The sequence below is a fragment of the Staurois parvus genome, unplaced genomic scaffold (assembly GCF_062004578.1).
Source record: "Staurois parvus isolate SC_StPar_1 unplaced genomic scaffold, SC_StPar_1.0 ptg000172l, whole genome shotgun sequence".
NCBI lineage: Eukaryota > Metazoa > Chordata > Amphibia > Anura > Ranidae > Staurois > Staurois parvus.
In genome coordinates, this window is record NW_028317968.1 from 4,391,584 (window position 1) to 4,413,421 (window position 21,838).

General features: G+C 40.7%; 1 protein-coding gene across 1 annotated transcript in view; it reads left to right on the top strand.

The window, feature by feature from the left end:
* Nucleotides 1-11,721, top strand: part of GAS2L2 (growth arrest specific 2 like 2) — a 44,414-nt gene extending 32,693 nt beyond the window's left edge. The window contains exons 5-6 of the mRNA XM_089676598.1: nucleotides 6,381-6,651; nucleotides 9,674-11,721. Of these exons, the coding sequence (XP_089532724.1) occupies nucleotides 6,381-6,651; nucleotides 9,674-11,654 (2,252 nt within the window). The 3' untranslated portion in view covers nucleotides 11,655-11,721. The remainder of the gene's footprint in view (nucleotides 1-6,380; nucleotides 6,652-9,673) is intronic.
* Nucleotides 11,722-21,838: the final 10,117 nt, after the last annotated feature.

Below are 21,838 nucleotides of genomic sequence, written 5' to 3' on the forward strand. Positions count from 1 at the left end.
AATGTGCAGTAGACTTTAAAAACCATGGCAACTTTCAATGATGACATCCAAGGTGAACTTCCAATAGCAGATATTTAGTTTCCTTAAAGCGGAGTTCCACTCACGCTGTCAAAAAATAAGTCAGCAGCTACAAAAACTGTAGCTGCTGACTTTTAAAAAACAGCCACTTACCTGTCCCTCGGTCCCATGGTGTGTCCCCTGCAGCTCGTTTCACCAGCCGTCTTGTATTCAAGGAGGCCAGCATCTTCAGTGTGGGCACCCGGCTGTGACAGCTTGCAGCTTCACAGCCGGGTACCCACTGTGCTTCATGAATGGTCCTGTAGTCTTCTGGGACCTGTCACGTGTCCCAAAAGACTACAGGGAGGGAGGATACCTTCCGTTTTAGATCGCATAGGCGGTCGGTCCGGAAGTGGAAGCGGGTACCTGTCAAATTCGGGTACCCGCTCCCCCCCACCCCCCAAAGGTGCCAATCCTTAATGGGGAGTAGGGGAGCAGTCCTTAAAGCGGAACTTCCCCTTTTGGGTGGAGCTCCGCTTTAAATCAAACTGATGTGTCGATGATTTGAGGGAGGTATGGCAGACTTTCATAGGTACTGGCAGGGGTTACTTGAAAGTCATTTTAAGGGTTCCTCTGTGATAAAAAGGTTGAGAAAGGCTGCCCGAGGTACACCTTCGGCATCTTAAGAAACACATCTTTGCTATGATCAGCTGTTTTCTACAAAACATTTTCTTTTCTTTTACTGGTTGTAAATTCAAATTAAGTTCTTTTGTTTTTGCTAATGATTAGAAGTAAAATGTGTGTCCAAGAACGTTTGGGAAGGTTCTCATTTATCCTGGTCATGGTATAGCATGTTCTGTAATGTTGAATACTTTTGCTGGCTAGCCAAGTCATTTCCTCAGTTACACAGGTAACTCAGTCTCTACTTTCCTACTGGACGCTTTTACCCCCTTCATGCCCAGGCCAATTTTCAGCTTTCAGTGCTCTCACACTGAATGACAGTTGCACAGTCATGGAACACTGTACACATATGAATTTTCTCTAAATGTTTTCACACAAATAGAGCTTTCTTTTGGTGGTATTTAATCACCACTGGATGTTTTATTTTTTCCTAAACAAAAAAAGACCGAAAATTTTGACAAAAATGTTTTTCTTCTTTGTTTCTATTATAAAATTTTGCAAACAGGTAGTTTTCTCATTCACTGATGTGCGTTGATGTGGCTGCACTGATAGGTGGCAGTGATGTGCACTGATAGGCAGCACTGATGGGTACTAATAAGCAGCACTGAAGGGCACAGATTGGCACCACTACTAGGCACTGATGGGCAGCACTGCTGGGCAATTTAGGGCTGCACTGATAATCACAGTTGCCAGTTATAGGCAGTACTTTCCTCACGCTATGACAGCATGAGGAAAGTGCTGCCAATAGGCGGCAAGTGTATTTACATGGTGATTAAACACAGCTGATCACGTGGTAAAAGGCCGCCGTGATTGGCCCTTTACTGTTTTATGTGATCAGCTATGTCCACAGCGATCACATAGAGGGGCAGGTGCGTTCAGCTGGATACATGTTCTGGGAGGACGTCATTTGATGCCCTCCCTGAACTGGACGACCGCGCTGTAGCCTTCATTTGGCTATAGCGTGGTCAAGTAGTGGTTAATATAGTCACCGTGAAATGCAAACCCAAACAGAACTCAAGTCAGACTTAAGCAGGCCAATAATGGTTCAAATCTCGGTCTGTTCAGCATTAACTATCTGTGGGCAGGCTGGATGTACTCAAATCGATTGTTGCGTGACTTGAGTACAATCAGTCCGGTGGATTTTTCTTGCGATTATTGCCAGTGGCTATAGCCACTAAAAATGATCACTGTGTTTTCCCGGCAGGGATGGCTCCCCCCACACATCCCCACCAAGAAATGTATTCAATATTACAGAACAAGTTCTGTTAAAGCAGGGCTCGACAATTCCCAGGCGCCAGGTCGCCATGGCAATCAGAAACTGCGTTCTGGCACCTGGGCCCCTATCAGCCCACACTGCTCTGTTGTCCCCCACCCCATGTCCTCAGCTGGCACCTCTACCTCGTCCCACAGAGTGGAACCCTTCATTCCAAGACCCCGGAGTCTCCCCCATCCTTCCCCCGAGTCCAGGCAGAACACAGAGCTGCACAGCTCCACGAAAGCCGTCCCCCTGGAAAACACCACAGGCCTCGCCCCCCAGAGCCTATGGAGAAGAAGATGCAGCATCCCACACCGACCACCCCATCCACACCACGGAGCCACCTTCAACTGTGGAAGTGCTCCCTATCAGAGGCCAGAAGTCACCAGGGCCACCAAGTCCCGCCACCTGTGCGATAGCGGACAGCATCACCTCTAGCAAGGCACAGACCACAACAACCAGGCAGACATCTGTCTTGCTGCCCCCTCCTGTGACACTGATTCCCACCTGTGGTGCTGCCCCCCCCACCTGTCTCACTGCCCCCTCCCATGACGATTCCCCCTCCTTTCCCACTGGCCCCCACCAGTCTTACTGCCCCCCCCGTCACAGTGCCTTCCTCCTGTCTTGCTGTCCTCCTCCTGTGACACTGCCTTTCTCCTGTCCTGCTGCCCCTCTCCTGTCCCGCTGGCCCTCCACCTGTCACGCTGCCCCCTACCTGGCTCCTAACTTTTGTAGCTGGCTCCTAGATTCAAAGCAAATTTGTCAAGCCCTGTGCTAAAGTGGTATAGATCCCAAAATCAAAAATGTAATATATTGCAGATTACCAATCATTAGATGTTTTCATTAGTTTCCTTTTTTTAGGCTTTTTTTTTCTCTGCTGATTTGACTAATAACACACCTCCAGTATTAGAGTGCCTCTACTCTGGATGAATGAGCACAGGGGGCACACTAGGCAATGTCAGCCTGGGTGGAAGGGAGTTTTAAAGTATTAGCAGATTTAAATACACTAACAAATCGAACCCAAACTCCAGCTAATACTTTATAATCCGTTACAGAAAACCTTTTTTTTCCTTTTGGAATAAAGGTTTTACACATATAAATGAAAGCTGCTTATTTTAAGCACCTCTGCCAGTGTTAAGTGGTCTGTTTCATCCTTGTAACTACAAGAGAGTTTTTGTGTTGAAAAACAACAGACTTACTGACTGGATCACTAGATGCAAAAGGAAGACAGAAAACCTAAAAAGAAAACCAATACAATCATCATACAGTATCTAAGAGTTTGTGAGCTGCAATATATTAACTATTTGCTTTTGGGTTTAATATTGCCTTAAATGTGACTAACTACTACTAGCAGTGGCCAAAAACTATACTTGGAAAAGCCACCATTTTACCACTTCTTCCTATGAGAACCAGTCTACTCTACTGAACTGAAAGCGGAGTTCCAGCCATTTTTCTGTTTATTAAGTCAGCAGCTACAAAAACTGTAGCTTGTGACTTTTAATGAACACAGACTTACTTGTCCCAGGGTCCAGCGATGTTCTTACCTGCACGGTCCCTTCTCCCCTTCTTTCCTCCACGACGCCGGCATCTCAACTGAGGACACCAGCTTGCTGCTTGACAGCGTGGTGCCCACTGCGCATGCATGAGTCGCGCTGAGCCTCCTAATTGTGGGGCAGTCTGTGAAAGTTCTCAGGAGACTGCAGGAGGAAGGAGAGGCCGAACTTCCAGCTCACTTTGCCATGGTGAACTGAGCCGGAAGTGGGAGCGGGTACCTGTAAAAACCAGGTACCCGCTCCCCCTCAAAAGGTAGCTAATATGGCAGGTTTTTTTTTCTAGGCATGTTTGGGTATGCTTTGAAAAGTTAATCTTCACCACCTTCAATAAGCTTTGGGGGAAAAATCTCTTGCAAAATGTTAATTGTTGCAAAGTAAACAGCCTAATCAGGTCTTTTTTTTTTCCAGCAGGAACGCAGTTCCGGCACCTCCAGTACTGAATATATGTAATGGCAAAGGGTACTAAGACGTGCTGGAGGGCCTATTGCTGCTGGCTGCTGGGGAATCTATTATCACTGGAGGGAGGTTTCTTGCACCTTGTCTCTTGAAAAAAAAAAAGCCCTGAGCCTAATAATACTCATATCTGTCAGATTTAGACAATAAAGTGGTTCTAAAGGCTGACGGTTTATTTTACCTCCAATGCTTCTATGTATAAAAGGTAAAAAACCTCCATGTGCAGCTCCCCCCTCAGCCTCCCCAATACTTACCTGAGCCCGATCCAGTGATGTGCGCAAGAACAGAAGCTCTCTTGGGCCTTTCTTTCTTCATTGGCTGAGACACAGCAGCAGTAGCCATTGGCTCCCACTGCTGTCAATCACAGCCAGTGAGAAGAGAGTGGGGTGCAAGGACAAACAATGCTCTGTGTGTCTCATAGACACGTACAAGCAGCTCGTGAGCGAGCACTCATAGATGCCCCCAGAGCCTGAGAAGAGGAGGATCGGGGCTACTCTGTACAAAACCATTCCAGTTATGATATGTTTATTTTTTAAATCTCAACCTTAACCACTTTAATGTGAATGCCACAGATGCTGTGTCAGGTGTTCACATTTGACTATCTTTACAGCATTAACTCCAGTTACTTCTCTTTTCATCATTAGTCTTTTAAAGTGGTAAATGGCTGCCTAAATGTGTTTGCTTTCAAAACGTTTGATAAAGGTTCTAGAAATATTCATAATATCCTGTCCAATTTTTTAAAATAAATTATTTGTAATACCTTTGGCAAGAACTGACTTTGCACAAGTTTGCAGATGTTTGTAAGCAGTCCCATAAAATAAATAAAAAAAAGGCCTGCCTTACCCATATCTATATATGTTCTATAAGCACATGATATGAAATTAAAATTCTGATAGGCAGCTGCAATGTGATGCATGATGCGTCCCGATGACATAGAAGCCACTTCTCCTATCCTTTAAATATATTTAAGAGAAACATGAATCTGTTATACAGACCTAGCAATTACCTGTCAAAGTATGTGCAAATCAATTACCTGGGTTAGGTCATTGTTTAGTGGTGGTTATGACATTCTGACAGGTTGCCTGAGTGAACCCATCTAGCTGCTTTCTAGTATTAGTCACTTGAAATACCTAGCTTTATATGCACGCCATCACTGTCACTCACGGATCTCCTGGAAGTCTGCCAGCTAGTAGACTCTATTCTGCCAGGAAAGGTATGAGAGACAATCACGTCTCTGCACGGCCCATTACCTTCTTACTGTTATGTCACTTGTCCCTGATATTTGTGACATTGTGTCTGCAGCTTTCTATTCTTGGATCATTGTGAGACATTAACCATCTCTTCACCACACGTTTATACAATGTCAGCTAATGTGAGCATGGAAATGGGATATGTAGGTTTCCCTCTCACAGGAGACAGAAACACCATTTACTTTTCAACATTATGCACTCAACGGCAACTTTATTAGGTGCATCTGTTCAATTGCTTGGCAACACAAATTGCCAATCAATCAATCACATGGAAGCAACTCAATGCATTTAGACATCTAGTCGTGGTGAAGACGACTTGCTGAAGTTCAAATTGAGCATCAGAATGGGGAAGAAAGGGGGGATTTAAGCAACTACGAACGTGGCATGGCTGTTGGTGCCAGACAGGCTAATTACAGTAAAAAAAACTGCCAATCTACTGGTATTTTCATGCACTACCAGCTCTAGGGTTTACAGAGAATGGTCATAAAAAGATAAAATATCCAGTGAGTGGCGGTTGTGTGGACAAAAATGCCTTGTTGATGTCAGAGTAGAATGGGCAGACTGGTTCGAGATGATAGAAAGGCAACAGTAACTCAAATAAATATTTGTTACAACCAACATATGTAGAATACCATTTCTGAACGCACAACACATCAAACCTTAAAGAAGATGGGCTACAGCAGCAAAAGACCACACCGAGGGCCACTCCTGTCAGCTGAGAACAGGAAACAGAGGCTACAATTTGCACAGGCTCAGCAAAATTGGACTATAGAAGATTGGAAAAACGTTGCCTGGTCTGATTAGTCTCAATTTCCCTAGAGATGGTTGTGCATGAAAATCCCAGCAGATCAGCAGTTTTGTAAATACTCAGACCAGCCCGCCTGGCATCAACAACCATGTCATGTTCAAAGTCACTTAAATTCCCTTTCTTCCCCATTCTGATGCTCGGTTTTAACTTCAGCAAGTCATCTTCCCCACATCTAGATGCCTAAATGCATTGAGGTGTTGCCATGTGATTGGCTGATTAGCAATTTGTGTTACCAAGCAATTGAACAGGTGCCCCTAATAAAGTGGCCGGTGAGTGTATTTGCAAGCATTGTAGAGATGTTCCAAGCTATGAGCTGAATTGAATTTTATAGATCTGTAATTGATAAAGATAAAATATGTTTTTGAACTCTTTCTTTCCTACAGCTCATAAACAATCTTCGGTATCAGCCAGCAATCGGAAGCCAGCACACCCAGTTCATGAGATAACAGCAAGGCCTGACAATTCCACTAAAACACAAACCACACTAATAGTAAGCCGTTCCCAGAGTCCGCTGCCTCCAGTAGACTGGAAGACTTACACATCTGGAGGTGGCAGAACCCATGCATCCACTACCACTCCTGAAAGTGTTGATAAGACATCTGGGTTTAGAACGCCTAATGTACACAGTGACCTCAAGAAGAGTTTTGCATTCAGGTACTTGCAGCATATGTTTATGATGTAAAAATGTGAACATGTTAATACATCAACTAGCATCTCAATCATGGATTGATTTGCACTAGTGTAAACGGGCCCACATTTACACCTGCCCACTCTGGTGCATTGCTAAAAGTATGCGCATTATGTCATGTGTTAACAGACATTGCATTCAGCAGTCTGTTCATTTTAAATGGGCTGCCCATGCACCAGGTCAGACAGAAAAATATATACAGTTGCAAGAAAAAGTATGCAAACCCCTTGGGATTACATGGAGTTTTGCATGAATTGGGCATAAAATGTGCTCTGAATGTCATCTAAGTCACAATAGAAGAACACAGTCAGCTGAACATAATACTACACAAACATTAGATGTTGCCATGGTTTAATTGCACATAACATGTAAACATTCACAGTGCAGGGAGGAAAAAGAATGTGAACCTTTGGACTTAATAACTGGTTGACCCTCCTTTGGTAGCAATAACCTCAACCAAACGTTTCCTGTAGTTGCAGATCAGACCTGCACAATGATCTGGAGTAATTTTGGACCACTCCTCTTCACAAAACTGTTTCAGTGTAGCAATATTCTTGGGATGTCTGGTGTGATTCGCTCTCTTAAGGTCATGCCACAGCATTTCAATCGGGTTTAGGTCAGGACTCTGACTGGGCCACTCCAGAAGGCGTATTCTGTGCTGTTGCAGCCATTGTTTTGTTGAATTACTTGTATGCTTTGGGTCATTGTCCTGTTGCATCACCCATCCTCTGCGGAGCTTCAGTAGGTGGACAGATGGTCGTACGTTTTCCTGAAAAATGTCTTGATAAACTCTGGAATTCATTTTCCCATCAATGACAACAATCCGTCCAGGCCCTGAGGCAGCAAAGCAGCCCCAAACCATGATGCTCCCTCCGCCATGTTTTACAGTGGGGATGAGGTTTGGATGTTGGTGTGCTGTGCCTTTTTTTTCTCTACACATAGTGTTGTGTGTTCTTCCCAAACAACTCATCTGTTTCATCTTTCATCTGTCCACAGTATATTTTGCCAGTAGTGCTGTGGAACATCCAGGTGCTCTTTTGCAAACTTCAAACATGCTGCAATATTCTTTTTGGACAGCAATGGCTTCCTCTGTGGTGTCCTCCCATGTACTCCATTCTTGTTTAATGTTTTCCTTATTGTAGATGTGTCAACAAAAATGTTAGCATGTGCCAGAGATTTCTGTAGGTCTTTAGCTGACACTCCGGGATTCTTCTTTACCTCATGCAGCATTCTGCGCTGTGCTCTTGCAGTCATTTTTACAGGACGACCACGCCTAGGGAGACTAGCAACAGTGCTAAACTTTCTCCATTTGTAGACAGTCTGTCTTACCGTGGACACATGAACATCAAGGCTTTTGGAGATACTTTTGTAACCCTTTCCAACTTCATGCAAGTTAACAATTCTTGATCGTAGGTCTTCTGAGAGCTCTTTTCTGCGAGGCATGGTTCACATCAGACAGTGCTTCTTAAAACCAGTAAACCCAAAACAGGTGTGTGTTTTTTAAGGGCAGAACAGCTGTCAGCAACACATCCAATATCATCACACTGATTGGAGTCAAGGTTGGCTCACTCCTGGCTCCAATTAGCTCTGGGAGAAGTCATTAAGCTAGGGCCTCACATACTTTTTCCTCCCTGCACTGTGAATGTTTACATGTTATGTGCAATTAAACCATGGAAACATCTAATGTTTGTGTAGTATTATGTTCAGCAGACTGTGTTCTTCTATTGTTGTGACTTAGATGACGTTCAGAGCACATTTTATGCCCAATTCATGCAAAGCCCCACGTAATCCCAAGGGGTTCACATACTTTTTCTTGCAACTGTATGTACCTTTTTTCCAACACGAAGTACCACAATTCAAGCTAGCATTACCATGCGCTTAAAAGAAGGTGCATTGAGGTGCATTTCAAAATTAATGTACTGCAGAACACCAATGCATGTGAGGTGCATTACAACCCACACATTAATGGAGTGAATCCAAAAGGAAATTTTTATTCCATTTTATTGATTAAACTTGGGTTAATATACATTTGGAAATTCACATTATGCTATGTGTTTTAAAACAAAAAGAAATCAAGAGCAAAAAAAGGCAAATAGGGTTACATAGAAGGGTTTAAATGAAGAATGCCTATTGGATTATCCAAACATAATAAATGATTAAAACTGCATTCTATGTTTAACGTCTATGTTTTAAGTGCATAAAAGATAGAACTTGACTGGTTACTGTGGAACGATACCCATTTGTTAAACAAGACCTAATGGGTATCTAGTTGGTTGCCAATTATCTAAAGGGTTTTATCACCACTCACCGCCAGTCTTTTTCTTGAAAGTGGCCACCTTGATTTTTTTTTTCTTCTCTATTATATGACTTTAGAATGCATAATTTACTAGGTAAATATGACTATGAAGACCAATGTGCTTTTAAAACATTACTGTTTTAAGGATCACTAGAAAGTCATCATTAATGGTACTTTTTAAAAAGTATTGACAGAAATTGTGTTCTTTGGTGGGATTTTTCTTATATCTAATGAAAATGTAATGGAAACTGTCATTTTTTTAATGTACGTATAAACGTAAAGTACCCATAGAGATAGGCTTACTATCATATGATATACTGTAAAGGATTTGGGTGTAATTGTACAATTGTCTTATGGTGTGCAAATATCCCAACTGATCATATCCAATCCCCAAATATTTAATTAGGTGTGTTGGAAAAGACTATTTTACAATTGTGAGTTTTTTAATTTGCTCTGCTTATGGCATAGATGGAAGTAGATACTGCACATTACAGCCTAGGTGGGTGGGGGGAGGGGGGTTATGGACATGCAATGTAAAAACATTGTATATACTAGGGATTTGAGTGTTCCTACATGAACAAACAGATGTTTTTATGTCTTAGCCTTTTAGGCCCCTTTATTTAGCTTAGAGTTTAAATAACAATGTTTAAAAACATCTCTCTGTTAACTTTTTATTTTGTTCCTATTGCTAGAGGACATGAACGACCTGCAACCCCATCAAGGAGACAACTGTTCACTGAAGATGGTCATTCTGGTCAACAGTTTTTGTGTCCACAGTCTTCCCATGATGGTCTTCGCCTGTCTACATCGTCCACTGGGTCCCAACTAACTGGAAGTGAAGATGAAAACTCTCATTCTTCAGATGTCTTCTATGAGAACCACAGAGGAAGACATAAAATTAAGAATCCTGGTTATAAAGAAAAGACAATGGACACCTATCACAGCCAAACATATAATACAAATGTTAGAGCACAATCAGCAACAGAAAAGGACAGTATTCAGCAAGAATCAAGACCAAAAACACCTTCACGCTTTTTAAGACCCCCAAGCCCCTCCAAATATTTCCTCCACAGTCAGCAAAACAAAATGTCAGAATACCAACCCAGGGTCAATAATGATGTTACTACAAGATCTTCCTCTCCCACTAAACAAATCACCACACGATCCTCTTCTCCTTCAAAACAAATTAATACCCGACCTTCTTCTCCCTCTAAGCAATTTAATACTCAGTCTTCTTCACCACCTAAACAACTTAATACGCGTTCAATGTCTCCAACCAAGCAGCTTAGTCAGCCAATCAAGCAAGAACTGAATGGTGTCAAGACGATGCCTATTCATAGCAGGCCATCTACACCAAGCAGATATTATCAAGGTGAATCTGCAAACAGAGATAGAAGTAAATCTGTGGGAAGCGATTTTAACATGTCTCATAATACACTAACATCAACGAGAAGTGTGCCTACTCAATATGAGCAAAGCAAAGCTATACTGACTGGTAGGTCTACTCCAACAGTGCATGTTAACAAAAATGGCTTAACACAGGACAAGGTCTCCAGCTATAGTATGAAAATGCAGATCAGGCAGACCAGTGCTTTGGAAGCTTCAATTATGTCAGATAATATGGAACGAGGTTACAGGTACACACCAAAACCCATTGGCCCAGATCAAGAGCAAGAACTGTATCAGAGCTTGGAAGATGAAATCCAGTCGAACATCAAGGCTTTAGAGGAAGATTCAGATGAGAACAGCAACCAAGAAAACAAGTGCAATAACTTCACACCTAGCATAGCAAGTGATGTTGCTGTTCATAATTTTAACATGAAAAGAACTTCAGTATCGTCTGTCTCAGTGATGAAAAATAGATTAAAGACACCTGATGGGGAAGTAGAAATACCCAGAAGTGGAGTGTATATAAATACCAAATGGCAGTCTGGACGAGGAAGTTATGATGATGTTATCACAGAACTTTCTCAAGGTCAGTTGAAACTCAATAGGGTTGATGTGGAAAACTGGATATCTAAAATACCTCCAAAAGCTGGTGTGGCTGTGGAATTAGATTTACCTGTCCAGCATTCAGTAGGTCAAGAGAAAAGTAAGCCAGCATTATCGGTACAGAAAATAGATAAAACTAATGTGATCCCTGCAGAGAACAAAGAAAAGAAAGTCAAGCAATTGCCATCTCAGAGAGCAAGACAACTGGCAATGGAAGCCAAGAAGAAAAGTTTAGAGGCTGCAACTGATAACCTGAATCCATCAGCCAAATGTCGTAAAGAAGAAGCAACCCCAGAAGTATCAAAGTTGCCTCAATCATCCAAGCCAAAACGATCACTGAAAAAGCCAGAAAGAGTGCCATCAATATACAAACTCAAGCTACGCCCCAAAATCCGTCCCCGACGAGATAACAGGCCAGAAAAGAAGCCATCCAAAATCCCAACACCTGTTTCTTATCTACAAACAAAAAACAAATCTAAAAAGCCAGGAAACAGCACTGCAATTCCGTCTAGTGCTAGGAGTCGAAGTGAATCACATAGCGCAGCTGTTAGTACAGGAGATCTGGATACAGATGAAACAGTCTCAGAATTTTCTTTGTCCCTAGAAGCTTCTGGTTCTCAGCTAAATCAATTATGGGATGAAAATAATGGAAGCAAAAGTGAAGAAGAGACGTGGATTTAGGACAGAGGAATGTTATTCTAAGATATCCATATTTTTTTGTGCAAAAATTAACAAAACGTCAACTAAAGCTAAAGCCTTGAGATCCATAAGTAATGATAACCTTAACACAATTGTTAACAAAAGGAAGGCACACAATTGGGTAAAACATTAAATTTGCAAAAGAAAGGCATACATAGATGTTAAAAAATGAATCATGCTTGTTTCTTTTAAGGCTATAGATCTGAAACTTTTAGCAGGAATTTCTCAGAAAAGCCAGTGATTGAACCTGACAGGCTCTCTCCACTTTCAGCCCTCATGCACACTGGCCGTTTTGATAAAGCTGGTAATGTTAGCTGTGTAAAGTCACGTTAAAAACGTGAGTTTTTCAGCTTTTTTTTAGCTTTTTGCATTATCGTTAAGCAATGTTTTGCCGCGATTAGTGGTGTTTTAGTTTGTTAGCTTTTTTTTACCCCCCCCCCCAAAAAATACGGAGGGTAAAAAAGTCCAAAAAAAAACAGTTTGCGGCATTGTACCGTGTTTTGCAGCGTTAGAGTGTTTTTACAGCTAAAAACTACTCTAGAAATCCACTAGTCCTGTTTTTTTTTTCCAGCCAAAAAAACATTGATTACAGTTTGTGTGCGCATGGACACATAGGATAACATGGGGGTTTACTAGCTGTAGAAAAAAAACATCAAAAGCCAACAGCAGCTGTAAAACGGTCAAGCGTGCATGAGGACTCATACTGTTGTCTTAATTTCTGTAAAACTATATAGGTTTATAGTCCTAGATTAAGATACAATCTGGAAGTCCAAGAAATAAAGCTCTCATAAAAAGAATTTCTAAAAATAACTAATATTGGTTTGTGAGAGATTCCTTTTAAACAGCAAGTACATTTTTAGGAAACGGCTAGCCAGTCTGTGTCAAACTGCAGACTGTTTTACAGCATTTCCTTGTAGTCCTCCCAATTCATACACTGGACTGATTACACACAGTTTAGCTCAAAGTCTGGGCAGACTGTGCAATGAAAAGCTAGCATTTATCAAAACCTCAGGTATGGTGTTTTATTAGGTTTATTGTTGAAAAAGGAGGTGCTTGTGAGTAATTTATTAAAAGTGTGATTATCTTTTGAAGGAAAGTAACAATGAAATCACTCAATAAATACCCATAAATATTTGTATTTAAAGTTATCCATGATGGACCCTTAAAAACACTGAAACATGTCAAAGATTTATATAAACTGTTGTAATTATCAGTGTGGTAAATCCTTATTTCTAGAAACTAAGATTCCATGACGTTTTTAGCTATCATCCAAAACCTTATTATTTTTGTTTGTAGCTGTTCTGTCACCAGTGTTGTTGTTCGGTATCCACCTACTCCAGAGATCGTGCAAAGCCTGCAGCAATATGCTATAAGTGGACTTTCTCTAAAGACTGTTGTTTCTCACCACAGACTGTCTAAAACCTAAAGTGGCAAGGGACTATAATACAATATCTAACAATAAAATTGAAAGTGAAAAAATGCTATTTAAAGTATATCTAAACACAATCTTTGACGTTTCATATAAATTGAAATATGTTATTGTAATTTCAAAAGTTGTTTTCAGTCTTTTTAAATACTCAGCTTTTATTAAAATGATGCCTGGTGATCAAGACATGAGAGTCCCTGTATAGACATTTAGTAACTATCATTTGTGCTCCAGCATTCTTATATGTTAACACAGCAAACATTGGGGTTGATTTACTAAAACTGGAGTGTGCAAAATCTGGTGCAGCTGTACATAGAAACCAATCAGCTTCATAGTTTTATTGTCAAAGCTTAACCTCCCTGGCGGTATTCCCGAGTGTAGCTCGGGGTAAAGTTTCAGTACCACAAGCGGTAACCCCGAGCTACACTCGGGAATACTCTGCATAAGTTGCTCCGGGATCCCTTTTGCACTTACATTGTCCTTCACTCCCGCGATGTCCCTTCTGCAGCGTCCCCGGCCATGTCCTCCGGCCAATGCCAGCATTTGTCTTTTGGGTTCCGTTCCCTGCGACGTTGGGACGTACGGGGACGTAACTGGTGGGAAATTTAAGAATGTCAAAAAGTGACATTCACTAAAATCACACAGTATAACATTACTGTATCAAAGCATTTCACATACATTTTGTCCCTAGTGTTTTGTCCTGTGCCCTGCCTGCATTTGTATTGTTCTTTCTGCCTGGAAACTGAGAAACGTCCATGGCATCCAAAAAGCTTCCCTTTAGGTCAAAAGCGGTTTTAGACCAGCTAGAGAACAGCGATAGTAAATCAGAACCACTTGCAGAATTGAGTGATAATGATTCGTGGGGAAATTCGTCATCAGACACTGAAAACGATTTAGCGACTTTGCTCAGTGATGTGCAAACTTGGCGCTATATTTCAAATTTCAGTGTTTTTGGTTTGATTATATTATTGAATTAAATTTATTATATTATTTTATATGATTATTTATTCAATTACAATTTATGATTTCGTGTTTCAAATTTTAACATATCCGGGATGTTTACTAGACTGTTTGGACAGATTTAAGTGAGTTATTCCTAAAAATTACAGGCCTACAATAAAAACATGACATATTTCCATGCAAAAAAATGTACCACTTTGAGCACAGAAATACTGACATAATCAGACCGCTAGGGAGGCTACTTGAACAAGCTGAAGTTAAAGGTCAATTGGCTATTATGCACAGCTGCACCAGATTTTGCACTTTCGTTTTAGAAAATCAACCCCATTTTGTGCTAATTAGCTGCTGAGCACCCTCTCGGTCCAGAGCCATAACACAGCCTATGGTATAACCCAGATTTTGAAGACTCACTTGTGAGTACGACTATGGACGTGGAAAAGATCCATGTTATGTGACCTTCCGACATTAAACTCAGTGTTGTTGCATTCTACAGACCCTTGTATATTGTGTCAATTTGCCATAGAGTACTTTTCACCTCCAGAGTAGTGGCACAACCTCTGATATGACCAAGTCCTTTACAAATCATGTGTTGGTAAGTCTATAGTACAGAGCCATGATCCAGCTTCTGGTGTGTCCAAGTCTCTGATGACTCACTCAGTAACTAACCTATGGATATGACCCAGTGCCTACGGGCACTGTACTCTACATTGTGGTCTTTCAAAAATAGTGTATGAGCTATTTTCAGACTGCCCCCATTTCCTGAGCAGTATCACAGCTCCTGGTGGATCATCTAACCTTGCAAGTGAAGTTATGAGGCTAAGCTATCTTAATATATGTCCTTTGGGTACCCACCTCTGCTATTTTCCGCATAACAGCACAGCCTTTTTGTAACTCGGTGTCTACACTGACTTTATATAACATATATGCTGCGCTTTTTATATATTGTGTTATGTAACACTATTATAGTGGACTCTGGCACCTGTAGCTTTTCAGTCTCAAGTGTACTACATTGCCGACAGGCAGCCTACTATTGAGTTCTAAAGCTATGGCTCAGCTTCTTAACAGACCCTGTCTCTGACAACTTATTTGCTAAGATATAATGTGGTACAGTCACACTTAATGCTGGACAGTGTGAAATAGCTGATGGTTAACGCAAAAATGCCAGGTCCGACCGGCACATGTGCGTGATAGCGACATGTAGAAGCCGCGCCCTACAGGTTTTGTTGGAAACATCTTCGGGAGATAGCCTATCGAAACATGTAGGATGCAGCTTGTACATGCCGCCATCACGCACCAGTGCCGATGCTTTTTCGTTAACCATCAGCCTGCGATTGATTTCTCTCTGTCCAGCATTAATTGTGACTGTACCGCATTATATATTTTTTTGATAAATTAAAGGCTCAAGTTTTTAAATGTACTTTCATTGTGTCTGTGTATGTGTATATATATATATTATATATTTTATCTTTGGTGTCTATTTTTACAATCAGAGGCGTCTTGCTTGTTCTTGCACAGGGAGCCATTGGAGGAATATACAATCAAAGCCTGTTTGACCATTTATAATCTTATGGTCCATCACATCTGGCAAAAGGCCTCTGCTAAAGGTGTTACACAGTGGTGTAACTTTTTTCAAGTTTGGATGTATGCACCATCCGCCTATGGATAGATGTAGTTCTTTGTGTTATTATAACTAAAGAGGTGATTGCATCTGCACATTTATGTTCGATTAAGTTCACAGGAGAGATTTGATCACATATGGATTGTATATTTTCTGTTAATGTCTCTCAATGTATGATAAAAATAAAAGATTTTGTAATTACCAAAAAGTCTTTTTCTTGAAGTCCAAAGAGGGAAATGTATCCTGCCCTCCTGAGTTCTTAGCCTTATGTATTGCTTGCTTACAAAACTGAGGCATGATGGTTGGAGGTTGGCTTATACAGTGGGCTGGTTTACCAATTTTTTGTTCTCCAGTGTCCCAACCTCCTGAAGCAGGATAACTCATTTGTCTATGATTATTTTTATTCTCTATGCCCCTCAATGGACTTCAAGAAAAAAGGCTTTATAGTAAGTACAAAAACCTTATTTTTACAGGAAAAGAGCTATTTATGATACACAGTGCTTTCACAAACTAAATATCACCAACTTAGGGTTCAGACCTACTTCAAGTATAGATGTTATTTTGTGATGGTATTCAGTGATGTCAAATATTGTTAAACACTTAAAGTGATCCTGTAAACACATTTAACACTCAGTTTTACGGTAATGTATCATAGCCGGTACTCAACATTACCCAGATATCTCTGCAGTTAACTCTAAAACAAGCATTAGAGTGCACCATCTGCAAGTTGAGGCTTTTGCCTTTGTCACACTCACACACCCACTTGAAATAAACTATGTAGGGAGACAGAGTATAGCTGTCTGGACAGTACCCTCTCATCTGGACTAATGATTTTCTTCCAAACAACCATCAGCAACCTACAGGTGAAACTCAAGAAATTAGAATATATCATGCAAAAGTTCATTTATTTCAGTAATGCAACTTAAAAGGTGAAACTAATATATGAGATAGACTCATTACATGCAAAGCAAGATAGTTCAAGCTGTGATTTGTCATCATTGTGATGGTTATGGCTTACAGCTCATGAAAACCCCAAATCCACAATCTCAGAAAATTAAAATATTACATGCAATCAATAAAACAAGGATTGTACATAGAACAATATCGGACCTCTGAAAAGTATAAGCATGCATATGTACTCAGTACTTGTACTTGGTTTGGGCCCCTTTTGCAGCAATTACTGCATCAATGAGGCGTGGCATGGAAGCTATCAGCCTGTGTCACTGCTGAGGTGTTATGGAAGACCAGGATGCGTCAATAGCGCCCTTCAGCTCTTCTGCATTGTTCGGTCTCATGTCTCTCAACTTTCTCTTGGCATTGCCCCATAGATTCTCTATGGGGTTTGGGTCAGGCCAGTTTGCTGGCCAATCAAGCACAGTAATCCCACGGTCATTGAATCAGGTTTTGGTGCTTTTGGCAGTGTGGGCAGGTGCCAAGTCCTGCTGGAAAATGAAGTCAGCATCCCCATAAACCTCGACTGTGGAAGGAAGCATGAAGTGCTCCAAAATCTCCTGGTAGACGGCTGCGTTGACCCTGGACTTAATTAAGCACAGTGGACCAACACCAGCAGATGACATGGCTCTCCAAATCAACACAGACTGTGGAAACTTCACACTGGACTTCAAGCATCTTGCAGTGTGTGCCTCTCCATTCTTCCTCCATACTCTGGGTCCTTGGTTTCCAAATGAGATGCAAAAGTTGCTCTCATCAGAAAAGAAGACTTTGGACCACTGAGCAACACACCAGGTCTATTTTTCTTTAGCCCAGGTAAGACGCTTCTGACATTGTTTGTTGTTCAGGAGCGGCTTGACAAGAGGAATACGACATTTGAAGCCCATGTTCAGGATCCGTCTGTGTGTGGTGGCTCTTGATGCACTGACTCCAGCCTCAGTCCACTCCTTGTGAAAGTCCCCAACACTTTTGAATGGCCTTTTCCTGACAATCCTCTCCAGGCTGCGGTTATCCCTGCTGCTTGTGCACCTTTTTCTTCCACACTTTTCCCTTCCACATAACTTTCTATTAATGTGCTTTGATACAGCACTTTGGGAACATCCAACTTCTTTTGAAATTACCTTCTGAGGCTTTCCCTCCTTATGAAGGGTGTCAATGATGGTTTTCTGCACAACTGTCAGGTCAGCAGTCTTTCCCATGATTGTGATTCCTACTGAACCAGACTGAGAGACCATTTAAAGGCTCAGGAACCCTTTGCAGGTGTTATGGCTTAATTATCTGATTAAAGTGGGACACTTTGAGCCTAGAATATTGCACTTTTTCACAATATTCTAATTTTGAGATTGTTGATTTGGGGTTTTCATGAGCTGTAAGCCATAATCATCACAATTATGACAAATCACGGCTTGAACTATCTTGCTTTGCATGTAATGAGCCCATCTCATATATCAGTTTCACCTTTTAAGTTGCATTACTGAAATAAATGAACTTTTGCACGATATTCTAATTTTTCGAGTTTCACCTGTATGTGCATCATATATTCAGGCTTTGGGATGAGAAGTTTTATTTTGGACAAATATGATGGCATAAATCCCTCCTATGAAAAGCTATAGTAAAACCCTTTTTTTTTTCAATTAAGAAATGGAATAGGCAATAATGGAGAGATGACACATACTGAATATTTAAAGTGCATGTCATCGAATAGAGTTATTTAAAAGTCCATTCATTATGTATTAAACTCAGATCACCAGCATAACAGAAATGAGAAAGTTTGCTTTGTTAACTCCTTGTAATTAAGCTTTTGTGTGCGTGTTTGATCAGAATTCTCATACTACTTACAGTATATTGTCACAGTTACTAGGAAAATTGATCTTGGTGTATTTTTGTTCATTGTATAGAAAAATGTATTTATGAACACTTTGTTAAAGTGCATTTGTATAATTTATTTTAATATTCCTTTTAAACTAAAATAAAATCAGTTTTAAATTATACCGTATATGCATAGATGTAAAAGACAACCTACAAAGACAGGTTCTGTTGCAGAGCTAATGTTGGCTACACATAATACAATTTTCTTGTTCAATTTCCTTTAGATTTATCTTCAACTATGTAGTGCAAGGACCTGCCTAATTGCATACAATTTGAAAGGGCTTAGGTTTTACCTTATATTATATGGTTTTGGTAAATCAAGAAAATGAACCAAAAAAAAATTAATAAAAATGGTATAACGTGTAGCAAACTTTAGGCATAACAGATGCACTGTTGCAGCAAAGGTGCTTTATGCTGGAAAGACTATTCTGTGTTCCCTTTGATTTACTTTTACTTTGTTACTGGGTAGTAACTTCATAGCTAACCTTTATGAACAGCAATTACAATGTGCCCTTACTGGCCAATGAAGTGGTCTAATTGGACAGTGGAACGACAGTTGGCATGGCTTATTCAGAAACATCTTGTTTCTGGTCAAATGTGGAATTTACAAGTTGATATAGGAACATTTCTCCTGTATCCTGTTATTCTGTAGATGCCAATCACAGAAAAGTAGAACAACATTTTGCCAGAAGCTGAAGTAACTAGTTAACAATATGCATTTCTAAATGAAATAAGTAAGCTCGATTGGATATTCTGAGAAACTGCAATAGGAGCCTGCCATGAATCATAAATACTGTATGGAAATATTGTCTACTGTCTCATAAACTGCCTTTTTGAATATATAAAAAATCTGTCATTAGTACTATTGTAATGCTGTAACCTTCTGGTTGTTCACAGATGAAAGGCAGGAGTAAGAGGCTTGTCTAAACAACACGAGTACATATAGCTATGCTCAGATAGTTTACTAATCAGGCATGATTGTGTACTACTCTGGGCATGACTGTTTCTTTCCTGGGCCAGCATCTTATGATGACAGGATATAGAAGCTGGCTCTATATTATGTCTAAACAAAGATGACTCAGCTCTTGTGGAAAGAAGGAATGCTGAGGGCAATATCTGAAGAAGTACTGTATTCTTTTTGAAATGTAATAAATGCCCCAAAGTCCTATACTTTACTTGGCATTAAACAATTCCCACCCGGCCTATTGCAAACTGACGGGCAGGAGGGGCTCTCTTACCGTGTGGATGTCACATGACATCCTCCCGGTCACGCTGCTCGTGCATACCCCCAGGGGCGTGCAGGAATGGCGATTGGTTGGGATCAGGGTAAAGAGCCAATGACATCTGGTGATCATGCTGATCACATGTAAACAAATGCTGATTATTGGTATTTCCTTTCCTCAGCATGGTCACTGAGGAAATTAAAGACTATAACTGGCTTTCTGGTGACGGGACATTTACACTGATAACACTGTTCAACAAATTTTTATTTTTTGCCAGTTTTGGAAACAAAAGGATCCATTTCTTAATGAATTTCACATTCTGAGTTCAAATATAACAATGAAATTTGTCAATTGGCTCTAGTTTTTCTGTAAACGGAAAGTTTTCTACTATAGGCGTAATGACTACATAATGCACAATAATTATATAGATAGATGTCTTTCCACAAATATAAAGCAAGTGATATTGACTACATAACAAAGCCTAAATGGCATAATATATTGCATAGGATTACCAAGAAAAATTATAGCCATAAGCTAAGTTGAATCATTTTAATACTTAGGATTCTCACTAGTTTTGTCTTCAGTTTGTGTCGGTTTTGCTTCTCTTGGCTTTTCTCTTGTATTCGAGGAAAGGGCTATCTCTTACAACTGTCCAGCAATAGTCAGCAAGCATTGATGGGCTCCCTTTACCTTGATATCTTCTTTCCATAGTTGCAATGTCTTGATGGAAGCGCTCTCCGTGTTCATCACTCACTGCTCCACAGTTTGGTGGGAAAAAATCCAGATGCGAATGTAGAAAATGAATTTTTAGAGACATGTTGCAACCCAGATTTCTGTAAGTCTGGATGAGTTTTTCTACCACTTTCTTGTAGTCTGGTGTTTTATTGTTTCCAAGAAAATTTGATGTCACTGATACAAATGCTGTCCAAGCAGCCTTTTCCTTTCCACGCAACAGAGAAAGAAACTCATCATCATGAATAAGTTTACGAATCTGTGGCCCAACAAAGACTCCTTCATTTATTTTTGCAGCACTAAGTGCTGGAAATTTGCTAATCAGGTACTTGAAACCTGCTTTATTCTTGTCCATTGCCTTAACAAAGTTTTTCATTAATCCCAACTTGATGTGTAATGGAGGTAATAAGATCTTATTGCTGTCTACAAGTGCTGGATAGTTAACATTTTTTTCTCCAGGCTGCAATGACTGGCGTAATGGCCAGTCTCTTTTGGCATAGTGCATTTCTCTCGCACGACTGTCCCACTCACAGAGGAAGCAGCAGTACTTAGTATATCCACCTTGAAGTCCAAGTAGGATAGCAATCACCTTCAGGTCACCACAAATCGACCATTGATGTTCATCATAGTTGATGCACCTTAAAAGCTCTTTCAAGTTTTCATACGTTTCTTTCATTGAAACTGCATAAGCAACTGGAACTGACGGCAGCTGATTGCCATTATGGAGCAAAACAGCTTTAAGACTCGCCTTTGAAGCATCAATGAACAGCCTCCACTCATCGGGATCATAGCATACGCCGATGGCTGAGATTAAACCATGAACATTGTTACATACAGCAATATCACCTTCCTGGACGAAGAATGGGATCAGATCTTTCTGACGATGACGGTAGAAAGACGTACGAACATCACTTGCTAGGAGATTCCACTGTTGTAGTCTTGACCCCAAAAGCTCTGCCTTGTTCTTCGGAAGATCCAGGTCTCTGATAAGATCGCTCAATTCCACTTGTGTAATGAGGTGTGGTTCAGTGGGTGTGGATGGAAGAAAGTCTGGGTCATGTGAGGTTGACGGTTGATGACTACACGCTTCAGGTTCTTCCTCACTTGACTCAACCACAAAGGATTCTGGTGCTTTAGGAATTGGTAGCCCCTCTCCATGAGGAACTGGACGTATTGCCGATGGAATATTTAGATAGTGCACAGATAACTTTTTCTTCTTATTTAGCCCTTTTGTTTTGAGGCACCATACAAAAGATTATAATCAGGGCACTGATCATTAGTGCCCTGATTATCAGTGCTGCCTCATCAGTGCCTCTATCAGTGGCCATCAGTGCAGCCTCCTCGGTGCCCATCGGTGCAGCTTCATCAGCGAACAGTAGTGAAGAAA